This window comes from Pongo pygmaeus, chromosome 14 (genome assembly GCF_028885625.2).
Source record: "Pongo pygmaeus isolate AG05252 chromosome 14, NHGRI_mPonPyg2-v2.0_pri, whole genome shotgun sequence".
In the NCBI taxonomy this organism is placed as follows: domain Eukaryota; kingdom Metazoa; phylum Chordata; class Mammalia; order Primates; family Hominidae; genus Pongo; species Pongo pygmaeus.
The window spans coordinates 104,406,570-104,425,759 of record NC_072387.2 but is presented as its reverse complement, the minus strand read 5'-3'; the positions used below and the strand labels follow the sequence as shown (position 1 = coordinate 104,425,759).

The window sequence follows — 19,190 nt, the reverse complement described above, 5'->3', positions numbered from 1 at the left end:
TTTAAGTCGCAAGCTGGCTGACACTCACCAGCTGGCTTCACCACTTAGCAGGGATTTTGAAGGATTCAATGAGAATGATATATGTGAAAATACCTTGTACTTTTAAAGACTCTAAGGCACTATAGAATACTTCTACCTCTACTGTCACGCTGCAGTTGACTCCCTGTTTGCAGTCAGACCAGTATGTCAGGGTATACAGAAAGTCAAAAGCTAGCTAGCTAGTGATGCAAGAAGCCTGTATACATTAATTGTCTTAGTGTCAGCTGGCTAACTGTGCCTCAACTCATCTTTATTGTGTAGGCATGAATATTTTCCAGAAAGTACTACAAGTAATGAATTAAAAAATGTAGTTTAGAGGCTGAAAATGCCTGTGCAGTTGGTTCTATTATCATCAAGCCTGATTTTATATAACTTCGGCTACTCTGCCTAAATTTGGAGACTGGGCTTTCTTGCTTCCCAGCTGGTTGCACTGATGTGTTTGCCCAAAGGAAAGGGCCATGTCATGACCTGCAGGTATTAATATTTACTTTGCTTAATTTAAGTTTTCTTTGAATCCAAGAGCACTGGAATTTACTTTCTATAAATTCCTCAAGCACCTAATGCATAGGTGCTATATGTAAAGCAATAAGTAAGATACAAATCTGCCCTTATGAAGTCAGCACAAAGGTGAGCTTTATGATGAGACCAACTGTCTGATGAAGACTTTTTCTGCATTTTTCCCCTATTTAGATCATTTCATCTTCAAGTAACCTGTCTTTATGAAATAGCAAACTAAGAGTTCTTTTACATGTCAAATACTATAGTAGGTTTTTTAATAAACTGATAAAAATAATTAGAAGCAATCCATGTGCATATTTCTTAATAATCTTTTAATCTTGGTATGAGTTCAGATTCATACTAATGAGTAAATATCCAGTCTGAAATGATATTTAAATATTCTTTTAGGTTATTCCCAAATTTATATCTTTGCTACAGCACAACAGGAAATGGTATGTTATTATTACCTTTTTGCCCATATGCTTTTCTGGTATGTTAGAGTATTTGGTGACACTTTCTTGAATATCATAAAGTCTTAAAGGCCATAGAATTGAATGTCCCACTAAATTTAAGAATCATTTCTCCAGTGTAATAGTTTTTAAAATAATCTGTATCTTATTTTTATAATTGTTGAGATAATTTCAAATCTTAATGACCTATCATAGAACTTTGAATTATAAAATTAAAATTTGAAATCTATATTTATATAATTTTACTTTCTGAAAGGAGTTATTTAATTCATAGAACTGTAGATATTTCTTTAAAATGAACTTGTGGCATAAAATTGAATACACATTTCACAGGGGTCACTAATATGTTTGCCACTTTCCTACTGAGTACCCTCAGAAGGTTTGGAGATTAAGAAATATGAACAGAATTTAGAAAAGCTATGAGAATTTGTATTTTCAGTGAAAGATTCTGGGATCCCCATGGGAATTAGCTTCTCTGGAGTTGTAGTACCCAGTCAATGCTTTAGGAGAGTTTACCTTTTTACACTTTATGATTTCACTGCGTTTAATCTCTTTAGTTGCATTCATGGGTCAGGGCTTCAAACAAGAAACTTCCTTTATGCTACTGATGTTGTAGAAGCATTTCTCACTGTCCTCAAAAAAGGGAAACCAGGTGAAATTTATAACATCGGAACCAATTTTGAAATGTCAGTTGTCCAGCTTGCCAAAGAACTAATACAACTGGTATGTATCTATTTTAAAAGGTTGGTATTTTCAAAATTGTTAGTGGCAGTGACCATTAGTCAAAATCAGAAGCATACAGCTTACTTAATTTAAAAGTAAGCAAGTAGAAAATGAAATTAATGATTATGTGTGCCATATGTGTCTTAATTTAAGTTGTATCACCTATTTAGTAACAGCTTTTCAGGAAAAAATAATTCACTAAATGTGCATTCCCTAATTGTAAGACGTAAGTCATTTTCAGAAATATAAAATTGTGTCTTAAGTAACAGTGATATATAAAATAATTAGTAGTTATGAATATCCATATATATTAGGGGACATCAATTGTAAATCTTAGTTTAATAGAAAGAGGGACTGAATAATAACCAAAATCCAGTGTGTATACCTGAGCTTCAGACGGAATTTAGGTTATAAAGTATAGAAAGTGTTACTAAAATGATGTTCATTTTAGCTGTCTTCCCTGCTGTGAGGCAGTTGTTTTCTTTTTAATCAGCCATTAAATACCATTGTTATTCTCTGATCTCATTTTATAATTTGACTCAAAGCTTTCTCCATTTTGACAGATCAAAGAGACCAATTCAGAGTCTGAAATGGAAAATTGGGTTGATTATGTTAATGATAGGTGAGTAACAAGTTAAAACATTGGGGAAAGGTTGTGAAATCTTAGGTATTTATAAAATTATAAAATATGTGGACTTGACCAATAAATAGTCTATCTGTTTTGAATTTTCTGGTAAAACACTCTTTTCATAATCATAAGTACCATACAGATTAAGTATAGTATTATTACTTACTAGCTATGTGACTTAAAAAATTATTAACCCTTTCTAAGTCTGAAGTTTCAAACCTCCAGTGTGAAATAGGGATAATAACATCTTTTTTTTTTTTTTGAGACAGAGTCTCGCTCTGTTGCCAGGCTGTAGTGCAGTGGCACAATCTCGGCTCACTGCAACCTCCGCCTTCCAAGGTTCAAGAAGTTCTCCTGCCTCAGCCTCCTGAGTAGCTGGGACTACAGGCACATGCCACCATGCCCAGCTAATTTTTGTATTTTTAGTAGAGACAGGTTTGCACCATGTTGGCCAGGATTGTCTCGATCTCTTAACCTCGTGATCTGCCCTCCTCGGCCTCTGAAAGTGCTAGGACTACAGGCATGAGCCACCTTGCCCAGCCGATAATAACATCTTTCTTATAAAAGTATTTTAACACTTATTTATAATGTATATGAAATACCTGACCCACAGCCTGGCATATGAGTCCTAATAAGTTTTTGTGTATTTGTTTATTTAGTCATTGAACATTTGTTGAGTTTTTTTAATGTGTCAGGTACTTCACTTATATCTAGATCGTGGTTGAAACAAGAAGATAAGACAGAGAGGGTTAGGCACCTGGCATTATGGGTGACTTTTTTTTTTAAATATATACTTGATTTTACAAACTTTCTGCAGAAAACCTACTGGGAATTTTTGTAAAGAGAAAAGTTGGGTTGTGGTAAAAATGCATAAACACATATCTCCTAGTATCTAAATTTGTAAATATATATCTACAATATTATTTTAAATCTGTTTTTGTTTTCCAAGACCTACCAATGACATGAGATACCCAATGAAGTCAGAAAAAATACATGGCTTAGGATGGAGACCTAAAGTGCCTTGGAAAGAAGGAATAAAGAAAACAAGTATGTTTTGAGTTAATCATTTTGGGGGCAAGTCAGAAAAATTTAAAGGAAAAATGACTTATTTCCAGAACATTATACAAACCAGTGGAATATTGTGTTGAATCATTTGTACTTTTCAAATTGCCACATTTCATATATTTCTAGTAACAGTCCTGTGTTTCCTAAGCATCTTGAATTTTATAAACCAGCTTCTGATCAATCTTCCCATATCTTGTTAGCATTAATCAAATACCTATATTATTTATTCTGAGGTACATATTTTTTCACTTTCTTCACACTCCTAAAAGGTATGTATTTTTATAATCACTAGTGTCTTATAATTATTATTGTAGCTTTTTTCTTCTTTACATCTTAGAGTTGGCGAAATGTAGATGCAGTCTTTTTTGTGTCTTGAGGCTTTTTACATTGAAACCGACAAAGGAAACAAATTTAGTTTGTGCAGAAAAATCTATTAAAATAAGTGCATATGAAGTCTGTGTATACATGTTAAAGCTCTATTTAGAAATGTATTCATGAGGAAAGCTCTACCCAGATGTAAAGAAAAAAAGTTTTGATTCAGAGCTTGAAATACAAAATACTTAAGTCAAATATTAAAAAACAAAAAATAATTTAAAACTATCAGGTTTCTTTAAACTAAAAAAGCTTTTACTGATAGTATAGCAATATAAAATAATTTCACATATTAATAGAAGGAAGGTGCTGGGCATAGTGGCTCATATCTGTAATCCCAGCACTTTGGAGACCAAAGTGGGAGGATCACTTGAGGTCAGGAGTTCAGGACCAGCCTGGGAAATATAGCGAGACCCTGTCTCTACAAAAAGTAAAAAAATCAGCAGGGCATGATGGCACATGCCTGTAGTCCTAGCTATTTAGGAGGGTGAGGTAGGAGGATCTCTTGAGCCCAGGAGTTTGGGCCTATAGTGAACTACCATCGCACCACTACACTCTATCCTGGGTGACAGCGAGACTCCATCTCTTAAAAAAAAAATGCAAGGAAGTTCACATCAACTCATTGTGCCTCTGATGCAGTGTTACCATATTTATACGACCAAACACTGCATTATACTTTTTTATATAAAATAACCTTAAACCAGGGCAGGTGACTTATTTCCTGCACCCCAAATTCCTTAAAATCAGAATCTTAAATATTTATACCAACAAGTTCAGTATTGAATGACTTTAGAAGTTAAAAAGAAAAAAAGGTTGATTTTTAATTATAAATTTTTTAGGTGATTTAAATGTCTTCTGATTGACTTCATTGTTAAGTTCAAAATCAAATTGTTTACATCATTAGGCAGCCCTTGTCTGCTGCTTAGCTGATAGGCAAGACTTAGCTAGCAGGAACTCAGTAAATGTTGGTTAATTGATGTTTAGTTTTTCTTTATTTTCTTTTTTTTTTTTGTCTTTTGTTTTTTCCTGTTAGTTGAATGGTACAGAGAGAATTTTCACAACTGGAAGAATGCAGAAAAGGCATTAGAACCCTTTCCGGTATAATCACCATTTATATAGTCGAGACAGTTGTCAAAGAAGAAAATTATCCTACCTCGACAAGTGGTATGAAATTAAGTGACCAAATGAAGTGCTGTCTTTTCATTTGGAATTAGATTCATGACTTTTTGTATAAAATTCAAATGCAGAATGCCTCAATCTTTGGGAGAGTTTCAGTACTGGCATAGAATTTAAATGTCAAAATTGTTTCTGAAACCCTTTCTCCTAGAAACTAGGAAATAATAGGTGTAGAAGACTCTCCCTAAGGTAGCCAGGAAGAAGTCTCCCGGTTCGGACAACCATGAGGGGTAGTGGTGCTAGGCAGATGGCAACCTTCACTGGTTTTGAACTCAGTCAGCTTCCCAGCCTTTCTCAGTGCCTAAGAAAGTCTCTGAAATGTTCATTTTTAGGCAATATAGGATGAGTCTTACGCCCTAATTCACCATGTCTTTTTTAAGATCTGATATGCTATCATTGCCTTAATAATGGAACAAAATAGAAGCATATCTAGCACTTTTTAACTTTTGATAATTTTGTAAAATTGATTACATTGAATGCTTTTTAAGAGAAGGATGTAAAGTTTTTTTATATTTTCACAATTAACGTATGTAAAACCTTATATCAGAAATTTATCATGTATTTACTGTTTAAAATGATTTTATTTATTAAATTGTCAATATCTTAATGTATTTAATGTAGAATATTGCTTTTTAAAATAATGTTTTTATTTTGCTGTAGAAAAATAAAAAAAAAAATTGATTATATATTTTTAATCCTTCTTTGCCCCAAAGACTTTAAGATGACTTGAAAAAGTAACTGATTGGCTATTGGGTTGAGAAAGGGAAAAGAAACTGGGTGACCCTCTATTAAGAATGCAGATTTTGGTATGGAGGCATCATAATTCCTCATTAGAAAGTCTTACATTTAAAAAATACCCTTAAATACCAGCCTCCCACTGTGCTTAGGGATCCCCAAGTCCATACCTCTTCTCTTCAGTTTCTCCAATTTCCCCTTTCTGGAGAGAAAGAGAGGGAAGACAGGTGTGTCAGTTGAGTCTTACAGGAAGCAGATGCTGAGAGAAAGTAATGACTATAATGATCAAAGAAGGAGGAAGCAAAATTGGGCAGGCTGTGCGGGCAGAAAGGCAAACCCAACCCATGTGGAGAAAATGTCTGTTGTGAGAATCAGCTACTGGCCCTTTCACAGTGGAAAGGGCCCAGTGGAGTTCATGTCCCACCAGGTAGCTGGTGGGTTTCCTTGAAGAATAGTGCCATATTGGGGGCTCAGTATTTGTCTCTATTGCCAGCAGGTTGGATATTCACAGGTGACAATAGCTACATTGGCCGTGCGTGGTAAGTGAGAATTCAAGCTGTGGGTCCCAAGAGTAGGGACCATCTATACAGTGAGGCCTGTTCCGTTCAGGTGCCCATCATGGTAGTTCTGGGGTGGCTGATGATGAAAGCTGGCTAAAGTTAACTGACCAAGTCATTTTATCTACTGGGTGGTTCAGTGCCTCTTGCTGTGGTGGTTGCTTTCTAGTGAGTGTTAACATGGAATACACAGATCTTCACACTCCCACCCTCTCCCATAGATAGGCCTATCCATGCTTCTCCAACCTTTATTTCCTTGTTTCCTGCTCCTCTAGACTTTTTCCTTCTAAGCCCCAAAGTAGCTAGTCAGGCTACTGGTCATGACTAAATGTGTATTCTCACCACAGGTCACTACTATACGTAGTGCATGAGCAGGGATACTACTCGAAGCTTTTTTCTTGGACAGGTTTTCTCTTTCCACATTCTTTTTAAGGCCACCCCTGCATGGCTTTCAGGCAACCACCCTCCATTTTTGGCTTGCACCCACAGAACAGGCCAATCCATCTATCAACTAAGATCAACTTTTCTTCTCCTTTCAGTTGGTTGTATGGGACCCTCTATATGGCCACAGGTATAAAGAACTAAGGTGGTGACATGGGAGTCTGGCCTACCTGCTCTTACAACTTACTTGTGCTCTCCCATTCTGCTCATGCTCGATCCCAGATGTGCCATTTCCATCTTCCAGTGGACTGCTACTGGCTCCACCTGACTCTGAGTGGGTGGGCACATTACTCTGCTAGAACTGCCATAACAGAATATCAGAGACTGGGTAGCTTCTACAACATAAATTAATTTTCTCACAGAGCTGGAAGCTAGAAGTCCAAGGTCAGGATCAAGGTGTTGGCAGGGATGGTTTCTTCCGAGGCCTCTCTTGGCTTGCAGGTGGCCATCATCTGTCCTCACGTGATCTTTACTCTGTGTCTAAATTTTCTCTTCTTATAAGGACACCAGTCATACTGGATTAGAGTGTATTTTAAAGATCTCATTGTAATATACCTCTTTAAAAACTTTGTTTCCAAGTATAGTCACTTTCTGAGGTACCAGGGGTTAGTACTTCAACATAAGAATTTGGGGGAGACACATTTCAGCCCTTAACAGTGGGTCCAGGTGAACTTAGTACATATGGGCAGTTCTAGATGCATGGTCATTTGGTGTCTTGTTGTCAAGCATTCTGGGTCTACCATGGCACAGTAATTTATTTTCCAAAGGCGTGATTCTCCCCTGAGCCTGAAATGGTCTTTCCCAGGTGTAACCATGGGACCTGCATAGTTATTCTCCACTGGGGCTCACCATAAAACCCACACTACATCTGTCTCTACCACTGACACCACAAACACCATAGGGTTTACCACATCATATAGCCCAAGTGGCAGGAATGCTTACACCCCAGCTTGGACCTGCTGCAGACCTCTTTCCCGCCCCAGACCCCTTAAAGCTGGCAGCCTTTTCTGTCGCTCAGTATATAAGCTGGAGCAGTATCCCTAAGTGTGGAATGTGTTCCCTCCAGAATCCAAAGCCACGCTCTGTGTTTCCTTCTCTGAGGAAGGGGATATAAGATAAAGCAGTTTGACTTTTACTTGGAGGGCATGTCCTGGCACACTTTGATTGTTTGACTCCTAAAAACTTTACTGAAATCACAAGTCCTTGAATCTTCATCAGGTTTTATCTCCCACCTTCTGGGGTGAATGTGAATTACCAAAGCCATCAGGGTGCTAGCTACCTTTGCTAATTCTGCCTGATCAGCATGACACCATCAATGTGATAGATCAGTGTGACATTCTACAGGATGTTCAGGAGACCCGAGTCTCTTAGTAGAGTAGAACTTACATAGCCCTAAGGTGACACTGCAAATGCTCCTGGTTTCTGATCGTCATGTTTGAGATGGAAAAGAACACATTCAGCAAACCAGTGGCTGGATACTATGTTCCAGGGGCCTTCTAATCCACTTCAGCAAAGAAGATGCCACATAAGCACAGCAGCTGCCATCAGAACCTGGTATATAAGTTTGGATATTTGTCCCTGCGCGAATCTCATGTTGAATTGTAATCCCCAGTGCTGCAGGTAGGGCCTGGTGGGAGGTGTTTGGATATTTGTCCCTGCGCGAATCTCATGTTGAATTGTAATCCCCAGTGCTGCAGGTAGGGCCTGGTGGGAGGTGTTTGGGTCATGGAGGAGAATCCCTCATGCTTGACACTGTCTTCAAGATAGTAAGTCCTTGTGAGATCGGGTTGTTTAAAAGTGTAAGACGCCTACCCCCCATCCCCCCTACTGCCTCTCTCTTGCTCCTGCTTTCACTGTGTAATGTGCCTGCTCCCAATTTGCCTTCCGGCATGGGTAAAAGCTCCCTGGGGCCTCCCCAGAAGCCAAGGGATGTCAGCACCATGATTGTACAGCCTGCAGAACCGTGAGCCAGTTAAACCTCTTTTCTTATAAATTACCCAGTCGCAGGTATTTCTTTACAGCAGAGCAGCTCCTTAATTGAGCTGGCCTTGATTGCAGTCATTTCACCAGGATCTACCCAGTTCCGGCAGTGGCCAGATTGGTGAATTAAATGGAGCTTTGGTGGGGGCCTCTCTGTATCCTTGAGATCCTCAAGGGTGGCATCATCTTCACCTCCTCCAAGGTGTGATTTTGTGTTTTAAGTTGAGATGGGGGAGGGTCTCACTATGTTGCCCAGGCTGGTCTCGAACTCCTGGACCCAAGTGATCCTCCTGCCTTGGTTCTAAAGTGTTGGGTCATGGGGGCGAATCCCTCTTGGCTTCTTGACACTGTCTTCGCGATAGTAAGTTCTCATGCGATCACTGCTCCCAGCTGTGATTTTGTTTTTGATTTACCATCTCAGCCAGGGCAGAAGCCCAGCTGAGGTAGGTTTGTTAAGTTTGCTTCAGCCAAGGTTAGGGCACTGGTTGAGAAAATCTAGGACCCTGACACAAAGATGAGACTGTCTGAGTGGATTCCTTTAAAGATGTCTGCAGCTTTTAAACTATTAAAAATACTGAGTTTGGTCTTGGGCTTCTTCTGTTCTCCTACCTCATGATAAGGCCCTCACACTTAGTTGTCACTTATTTCTTGTTCTCAGCTTTTCATTACCCTTCTGGAGGGCATCAGTACAACTTATTAAAGACCAACAATTCCACTGCCCTTGGAAGACGTGTTCTCCTGGGCTTTTCAAGTGCCTGAATTATTGCAGTAAGCAGGGCAGGGTGGTCCCCTTCCCAGGAACATTCCCCCCAAGTCACCACCATGAAAGTTTTAGCAACTGCATCACTACCTTATGCTAGGGACTATTTGTGCCCCCTGCCTCACCCAGGATGGTATTCTTATGACCAGACAGGCAGAAAGTGATCCAGTCTAAACCCATCTTATCAACTGTTTTGTTAGACCACTCTTAGAAGTGACTGTGTCATTTGGGTCCTCTGGGAAGTAGTGGCTGAGGCCAAATTAGAGGTGCTAGCAGTTTATTAATAGGATAGGGAGTTAATGCTTGTGAAAGATAGAAAAGGGAGGATGCATAATTGGGCAGAAGAAATCTTCAGGCTGCAGCGTAGATCAGACAGCTGTGAAAAGGAAGGGGTGAGGAAGAGGGTTGGCAGAGTGGGCTTCAGAATCTCATCCAGCTCAACAGGGATCTGCAGAGCAAAATCTCCTGAAAAAAAAAAGCCCCACCTGGGCAGAAATGGCTGGGTTCCCTATTGTGTTCAGCCATTGGCCAGGGGCTACTTAGAAATGACCAGGTGGATCCCGAAGGCATTGCAAGTGGAAGCTGCTGGCTAACTGCACTCTTGCCAGCTGAATGGCAAGCTTTTTCTTAAAGGGAAATCCAAATGGTAGACCTTGATAATTGCCACTTGTAGGGGAGAAGGGGGTCTTGGAGTTTAATTGCTCTCTATACAGACTTTCAACCAAACCACTTGGTTTTGTTTGTTTGTTAGAGTCTCACTCCATCACCAAGGCTGGAGTGCCATGGTGCAATCTTGGCTCACTGCAACCTCCGCCTCTTGGGTTCTCTTGCCTCAGCCTCCCAAGTAGCTGGGACTACAGGCACGTACCACCACGCCCAGCTAATTTTTTGTATTTTTAGTAGAGATGGGGGTTTCACTGTGTTAGCCAGGATGCTCGCGATCTCTTGACCTCGTGATCCGCCCACCTGCCAAAGTGCTGGGATTATAGGCATGAGCCATCGCACCCAGCCGCACCACTTGCTTTTTATCCAATGCCTTACCCTCCCCTACCTCCCTTACCTCCACCTTCCACTGCCCCAGTTGCTTCCGGGTTCTGTGAGGTCAGCTCACCCAATCTGGAGATTCCTAGAAGGCTCACTGGAGATGACATTTGAGCTGTGACTTAATGAATGGGAGTTAGTGAGGGAACAGGATGATTCCAGGCAGAGGGATCATCAGAGTGAAAACACCAAGTTTTAAATAGTGCTGTGTGTTCAGGGAACAATAGGCCATCAGTTTTACTCTAGCATAGTCATTCTCAAAATGTGTCTCCATTTCATTAAGGAAATCAAAACTATAATGAGATATCACCTGACACCCATCAGGATGGCTATTATTTTTTAAAACAACACAATGTCAGTGAGGATGTAGAGAAATTGGGACCGTGGTGCATTGCTGCGGGGAATGTGAAATGATGCAGCCTCTGGAAAACAATATGGTGGTTCCTCAAAAAGTTAAACATACAATTATAATATGACCCAGCAATTCCACTTCTAGGGATATATCCAAAAGAATTGAAGGCAGAGGCTAAGATACCTGCACACCAATGCTCATGGCAGTGGTATTTGCCATAGCCAGAAGGTGGAAACAACACAAATTTCCATCAGCGGATAAATGGATAAAACAAAATGGCTTATACAGTGGAATATTATTTGGCCTGAAAAAGGAGTGGAATTCTGACACATGCTGCAACATGGATAACCCTTGAAGACACAAAAGGACAAAAGTGGTATGGTTCCACTCAAATAAGGTTCCTCTAGTAGGCAAATTGACACAGTATCAGAGGTTTACCAGTGGCTTGAGGGAGGAAGGAGGGAGGAGGTATTGTTTAATGTGTACAGAGTTTCTGTTTGGATGATGAAAAAAGTCCTGAAACCAGATAATGGTGATAGCTGTACAACATTGAGTCTACCTAATGCCCCTGAATTGCACGCTTAAAAGTGGTTAACATGACTTTTACATTATGTATATTTGGCCATAATAATAATTTTTTAAAATGTGGCCCTGGACAGACAGCATTCACATCACCTGGGACCTTGTTAGAAATACGAATTCCCAGACTGACAGAATCAGAAGCCCTGAGAGTGGGGCCCAGTAATTCAGAAGCCCCCTAATGTTTGAAAGCCACTGTTGCATAACGTGAGATGGGAAGGTGAGGCTGGAGAGGAATGTGGTAGCTAGGTCACGGAGGGCCTTGTCTGCCATGGTAAGATGCTGGGACTTTATCCTACCAGCCAAGAGCTAATTCTGGATTTTAAGGAAGAAATTGACATGGTTAGATTTGCAGGATTTATCTTTTTCCTAGTTTCAAAAATAATGTGCTTATTACAGAAAACTTGGAAAACTAATCAATAAAAGAAAATCACCCATAATCTAACACGGGAAGATAATTCCTGTTAATATTTTGATATATGTCATTTAATTTTTTGTGCATATATACATACATTTTAAAAACCAAGTAGAGGATCATAATGGACATACTGTTGTGGAGCCTGTTTTTTTTCATGCAGCAGTATATCATGAACGTTTTTGCATATTATGAGATCTTTTGCCATTTTTATTGACTGCAGAATTACGTTTTTGATGGCTTTTTCTGGCAATAGCATGGAAGATGAATTTAAGGAAGACAAGAATGAGTTCCTGCAGGGATTGAAGTTATGAAGCTGTTGGCAGTAAATCAGGCTGGCGATGATAAGGCCTAAAGCACAGCACTGCAAACAGGGAAGGGAAAGTCTGGGACAGACGTGAGAATGTTTTAGATTTAAAAACTTACTGATTGATGATACATTGGAGGTGCTATTTTTTGACATGAGTGGTATTTTAAGGTTTTCAGTGTTGAATTGGAAAGAGTTGGAGAATGGTGGATTACAGTTAGGAGATGTTGAGCTTGGAGAGATGTTGAGCTTTAAGGGTCTGTGGAACATGTTAAGTAGAGATACCTGGTGAACAGTCAAGTATGTGAATCTGAAGCTCAGATTGGTGGTCAGGGCTCAAGATCTAGACATACATATTTGGGAGTTAAATGACTATTAACATCTGAAAGTGGATTAAATCCCCCCCAAGGAAAGTATACAAAATGACAGGGTTGATGGTGGGTGGAATGATTTACAGACAAGCCATGAGAAACACTAATATGTAAGTTGCAGGCAAGCAGCCCAAGGAAATTAGGGAGGAATGGTTAAAAAACAAAATTACGGGCCAGGTGCGGTGGCTCACGCCTGTAATCCCAGCACTTTGGAAGGCCGAGGCGGGCAGATCACCTGAGGTCAGGAGTTCGAGACCAGCCTGACCAACATGGAGAGACCCTGTCTCTACTAAAAAAAAAATACAAAAATTAGCTGGGCGTGGTGGCACATGCCTGTAATCCCAGCTACTTGGGAGGCTGAGGCAGGAGAATTGCTTGAACCCAGGAGGCAGAGGTTGCAGTGAGCTGAGATCATGCCGTTGGACTCCAGCCTGGGCAACAAAAGTGAAACTCTGACTCAAAAAAAAAATTACTCCCACTGCTTCACTTGACTAGCCTTAAAAATCAATCCATCAATCAATCAATTTTGAAATAAAAAAGAAGGAATGGGTGGGGCGCCATGGTTTACGCCTGTAATCCCAGCACTTTGGGAGGCCAAGGTGGGTGGATCATGAGGTCAGCAGTTTGAGACCAGCCTGGCCAACATGGTGAAACCCTGTCTCTGCTAAAAATACAAAAAATAGCTGAGTGGGCGTAGTGGCAGGCACCTGTAATCCCAGCTACTCAGGAGGCTGAGGCAGGAGAATTGTGTGAACCTGGGAGGCAGAGGTTGCAGTGAGCCAAGATTGCGCCATTGCACTCCAGCCTAGGCAACAAGGTGAGACTCTGTCTCAAAAAAAAAAAAAAAATGGAACAGTCAGAGGAGTGGAAGAAAGGAAGAAATAACGCCACCAAAGCAAAAGGGAGAGACATTCAATAACCAGCAGATGGCCAACTGAAGTTCAGTAAGGCAAAGACTAAGAAGTGTCCAATGGTTTTTGGCAATGTGCAGGCAAATTTTCTAGTGTAGAGAGAGGGAGAGAGCCTCTGGATTATGAAGATTGAGTAGTAATTAGGAATCAAGGGATGGAAAAATAGAATTTAGCCTTTCAATGAGCTGGGAAGAGTCAAGATAGGGCCAGCCCTAAGGAAGGCACAGGCTTAAGGAAAGTTCTTCAGAAGCTGCTTTGTTTTGTTTTTAGCACAGAATGGACTTCTGTATAATTATAAGCTGAAGAGATGAGCAATAAACGAAGAAAGAGAAATGATATTCAGGAGTGCATAATGAATGGAGTGCAGTGTCCATGGAGATGGGCTCCCTAGGGAAAGACTCGCTTTGGGATAGGGTTGATCCTATCTTTCTGGATTAGTAATGGCAGGAGTTGAGATGAGATTGGATACAGTGACTTTTGGGGAGGGGCGTGAGGGAATTCACCATGGCCTCAATTTTCTTCCTGAAAGTCGGGGAGGCAACAGGAGAGAAGTGAGTTTTGCAGTGTCTCAGAGGAAAATGAGAGCAGCACCTCTACCACCGCCCAGTGAAGGTGCAGCCACGTTCGAAGGTCATGAATTTATACTCTTACAACTATTGAAAAAATGCTGCATTGACCATCTCGATATACACCTGCGTGTACACAGGAGAGTGTATTTCTGAAGGATTAATGCCTAGATTTGGTATATCTGGGTCCAAAAGCACATGCACTTAAAATTTGAAAGATAGAGATGAAATACCTGCAGTCTAGCAAGCCATGGGTATTAATAGACCTTTAATTTTTGCCAGTACAAAAGATGCAAAAATTGTTTTATTGCACTTCTAGAATCTTTAGCTAGCTTGAGCCTCTCTTTGACCTCACCTGCAGATGTTGAAGTTCTGCTATCTATATTACCATCACACTGTACTCATACAATTTGTTTATAGGTGTGTGTGTTCCACTAAACGTGGAGCTCCTGGGGGTGTAATCACCTCCCTGGACACTCAGCATCTCTATTCATTTGCAGGTTTTTTAAAGAGCAGAGTCTTTGCCACTGTCTGTCTGTCTCTCAATTTCTCTCTGCCTCTCTCTCCCCCTTCCTCCTCGCACACACATTTCCCTCTCCCTCCTCACCCCAGGCAGAATCTCTTGCATTTTCACCATTTGTAGTCAAACATCATTTGACTACATAAAGCTCACTTTCTTGCTCAAATCTCACACTTTAAGAAAGAGGTGAACCAGTTTTGCAAGTCTTATATCTGATTTCACTTATATTTTGTTGTTGTTTAGAAAGACTGATCTTTAATTCTCACTTTGGTGCTTCTTTATAGAAATTTCTAACCTTGAATAATTGTTCTAGGATCCTTCCTTAGCTTTAATAGTATTTTTAATACTGTTGTGTTTTATAGCTAAACCCACTATGTTTTAATTGGCATACTCTTAAAAATAGTGTTACCTGGTGATGGAAAATGTTATATTTTACCAATGTCACCTTTCTATCCCAAATTTAGGAAGTGGAAGCCCCCTTGTGTTATCTCTACTTAAGTCGATTTTGAAGAGCAAAAGAAGCAATTCTAGTTCTTCATCTTTTTCCCTTGGCTCCAAACGACAGGCATATCTCATTTTATTGTGCTTCACGTTATTGTGCTTCGCAGGTAATTGTTTTGTATAAATTCAAGATTTGCGGCAACTCTTGAGTCGAGCAAGTCTATCGGTGGCATTTTTCCAACTGCATGTGCTTACTTCTTATCTCTGTTACATTTTGGCAATTCTTATAACATTTCAAACTTTTTCATTATTATATCTATTATAGTGGTCTGTGATCAGTGACCTTTGATGTTACTAGCGTAATTGTTTGGGGGCACCACATATCGTGCCCATATAAGATGGCCAACTTAATTGATAAATGTTGTATGTTATGTCTGCTCCACTGATAGGCCTTTCTCCCATCTCTCTCCCTCTTTTTGGGCCTTCCTATCCCCTGAGACAATATTGAAATTAGTCCAGTTAATAACCCTACAATGAGCTGGGCACGGTGGCTCACACCTGTAATCCCAGCACTTTGGGAGGCCAAGGCAGATGGATCACCTGAGGTCAGAAGTTCGAGACCAGCCTGGCCAACATGGTGAAACCCCATCTCTACTCAAAATACAAAAATTAGCTGGGTGTGGTGGCAGATGCCTGTAATCCTAGCTACTTGGGAGGCTGAGGCAGGAGAATTGCTTGAACCCAGGAGACGGAGGTTGCAGTGAGCCAAGATCATGTCACTGCACTCCAGCCTGGGTGACAAGAGCAAAAACTCCATCTCAAGAAAAAAAAATTAGCCGGGAGTGATGGCGCGCCTGTAATTCCAGCTACTTGGGAGGCTGAGGCACAAGAGTTGCTTGAACAAGAGGCAGAGGTTACAATGAGCCGAGATTGTGCCACTACACTTCAGCCTGGGTGACAGAGCAAGACTGTTTCTCTAAAAAACAAACAAACAAAAACTCTACAATGGCCTCTAGGTGTTCAAATAAAGAGTTACACATCTCTCACTTTAAATCAAAAGCTAGAAATGATTGAGCTTAGTGTGGAAGTCATTTTAAAAGTTGAGAAATACCAAAAGCTAAGCCTCTTGTACCAGTTAGCCAAGTTGTGAATGCAAAGGAAAAGTTCTTGAGGGAAATTAACAGAGATGCTCTAGTGAACACATGAATGATAGGAAAGTGAAACAGCCTTATTGCTAATGTGAAGAAAATTTGAGTTTTCTGGATAGAAAATCAAACCATCCACATTTCTTTTTTTTCTTTTGTAGATGGAGTTTCGTTCTGTCACCCAGGCTGGAGTGCAGTGGCACGATCGCCTTCCAGATTCAAGCAATTCTCCTGCCTCAGCCTCCCAAGTAGCTAGGATTACAGGCATCTGCCACCACGCCCAGCTAATTTTTGGATTTTTGGTAAAGACGGGGTTTCACCAGGAGAGACCAGGAGTGAGGCTGGTCTCTAACCCCTGACCTCAAGTGATCCATCTGCCTCAGCCTCCTAAAGTGCTGGAATTACAGGTGTGAGCCACCGCGCCTGCCCCACATTTCTTTAAGTCAAAGCCTAATCCAGAGCCAGGCCCAACTCTTCAATCGTGTGAAAGCTGAGAGAGGTGAGGAAGCCGCAGAAGAAAAGTTGGAAGCTAGCAGAGATTGGTTCATGAGACTCAAGGAAAGAAACTGTTTCTATAACAAAAGTGCATGGTGAGCAGCAAGGGCTGGTGGAGAAGTTGCGGCACATTATCCAGAAGATCTAGCTAAGGTCACTGATGAGAGTGGCTACACTAAACAACAGATTTTCAATGTAGACCATATAGCCTTCTGTTAGAAGATGTCATCTAGGCCGGGTGCAGTGGCTCGCGCCTGTAATACCAGCACTTTGGGAGGCTAAGGTGGGTGGTTCAGCTGTCAGGAGTTTGAGACCAGCCTGGCCATCATAGTGAAGCCCTCTCTGTACTAAAAATACAAACAATTAGCTGGCGTGGTGGCGGGCACCTGTAATCCCAGCTACTCGGGAGGCTGAGGCAGGAGAATCACCTAAACCCAAGAGGCAGAGGTTGCAGTGAGCTGAGATCACGCCATTGCACTCCAGCCTGGGCAATAAGAGCGAAACTCCATCTCAAAGAAAAAAAAAAAAAAGAGGAAGATGTCGTCTAGGACTTTCATAGTTAGAGAAGAGAAGTCAATGTCTGACTTCAGAGTTTCAGAGGACTCTCTTAATGGGGTCTAATGCAGCTGGTGACTGTAAGTTGAAGCCAATACTCATTGACCATTCTGAAAATCCTAAGGCCCTTAAGAATTATGCTAAATCTACTCTGCCTGTGCTCTAGAAATTATACAACAAAGCCTAGATGACTGAAAGATTTCTTTCAAAATATTATTGCTCATTGACAAGGCACCTAGTTACCCAAGAAGTCTGATATAGATGTACAAGGATATTAATGTTTTCATGCCTGCCAACACAACTTCCATTCTGTACCTCATGGGTCAAGGAGTAATTTTGACTTTCAAGTCTTGTTATTTAAGAAGTAGATTTCATAAGGCAATAGCTGCCATAGATAGAGATTCCTCTGAAGGATCTGGGCAAAGTGAATTGAAAACCTTCTGAAAAGAGTTCACCATTCTAAATGTCATTAAGAACATTCATGATTCATGGGAGAAGGTCAAAATATATTAACAGGAGTTTGAAAGAAGTGGATTCCAACCCTCATGGATGACTTTGAGGGGTTCAGGACTTCAGTGGAGGAAGTAAGTAACTGCAGATGTGGTGGAAATAGCAAGAGAACTAGATTTAGAAGTGGAGCCTGAGGATGTGACTGAATTGCTGCAATCTCATGATCAAACTTCAATGGATGAGTAGTTGCTTTTTATGGATGAGCAAAAAAAAAAAAACAAAAAAAAAACGTAGTTTCTTGAGATGGAACCTACTCCTGGTGAAAATGCTGTGAGCGTTGCTGAAATGACAACAAAGGATTTAGAATATTACATGAACTTATTTGATAAAACAGCAGCAGGGTTTGAGAGTATTGACTCTAATTTTGAAAGAAGTTCTACTGTGGGTAAATACAATCAAACAGAATGGCCTGCTGTGGAGAAATTTTTCACAAAAGAGAGTCAATGCAGCAAACTTCATTGTTATCTTATTTTAAGACATTACCACAGCCACCTCAGTCTTCAGCAACCACTGATAGATCAGCAGCCATCAACATCAAGGCCAGACCTTCCATTATGACTCACTAAAGGCTCAGATGATTGTTAGCATTTTTTAGCAATAAAATATTTTAATTAAGATATGTACATTGAGTTTTTAGACATAATGCTATTGCACACTTAACAGACTACAGTATCATGTAAACATAACTTAAATGTACTGGGAAACTAAAATATTTCTGTGACTCCCTTTATTGCAATATTCACCTTATTGCAGTGGTCTGGAACTGAACCCACAATATCTCCAAGGTATGCCTGTTCTGGAAAGCTCTCCAATTGCATGTCTAGTAACAGCTCTATACTCTGCCTAGTACCTCATCTATTGACTTGGAATGAAAACATTGCTGTCTTAATGAAGATTGTTGTGAGAATTAACCGTAGGCGTAGGAGAGGAGGGAAAGCATGTTTTTAGGTTATAAGGCTGAATGGAAATTACAGAGATGAGAAATCGTACCTAAAATAAGCCAAATAAGCTCTTGAAAAAAACATTTCTATTTCCAGAAAATTTTAAAAATGTAATGGCTCTGGAGCTCTGCCCTTCACATTTTTTTAATTGAATAAACTTAAGGGAAAATATAAAGCAATGTTTCTTTGCCCAGAAGAAAAATCTCTAAAGGAAAGTGGCCATTTTAGCTATTTGGATAGTAGATGTCAAATGAAAGCTCCATGTGTTAACATTTAGAAAATGCACATTTCTCTTAAATTGATTTGCTGCTGTGCGGGATTTTCTTTTGCTCTTGTAATACTCTAAATAAGTGGGCTACCTCTGACTTATTCTGCAGATATTTCAGCAATCATAAAAAGGGAATAGTGTACCACATAGCTCAAATTAAATTGGTTTAAATTTCTCAGGAGTTGAAATTGTGGTTGCTGAAGTTAATGGGCTAATCAAACCATAGTTTTAGATGATGTTACTACAGTATTCTAATTACTGCAATCTGATTTTCCTTAGTAATTGTGAAGGTCAAAACTCAAAGCCTGATTCAAAAAGGAAATTAAAAG

General features: G+C 40.2%; 1 protein-coding gene across 4 annotated transcripts in view; it reads left to right on the top strand.

Moving 5' to 3' along the window:
- TGDS (TDP-glucose 4,6-dehydratase) overlaps positions 1-18,559 on the top strand; it is a 35,163-nt gene extending 16,604 nt beyond the window's left edge. For 3 of the 4 annotated variants that reach the window (XM_063651049.1, XM_063651051.1, XM_063651050.1), the window contains exons 8-13: positions 946-989; positions 1,565-1,730; positions 2,294-2,352; positions 3,308-3,405; positions 14,971-15,114; positions 16,254-18,559. In XM_063651049.1, coding sequence (XP_063507119.1) covers positions 946-989; positions 1,565-1,730; positions 2,294-2,352; positions 3,308-3,405; positions 14,971-15,114; positions 16,254-16,348 — 606 coding nt within the window. In that variant the 3' untranslated portion in view covers positions 16,349-18,559. Of the gene's footprint in view, positions 1-945; positions 990-1,564; positions 1,731-2,293; positions 2,353-3,307; positions 3,406-4,828; positions 5,658-14,970; positions 15,115-16,253 lie in introns of those variants that run through there. The other variant, XM_054446203.2, reaches the window with a different exon arrangement.
- Positions 18,560-19,190: the final 631 nt, after the last annotated feature.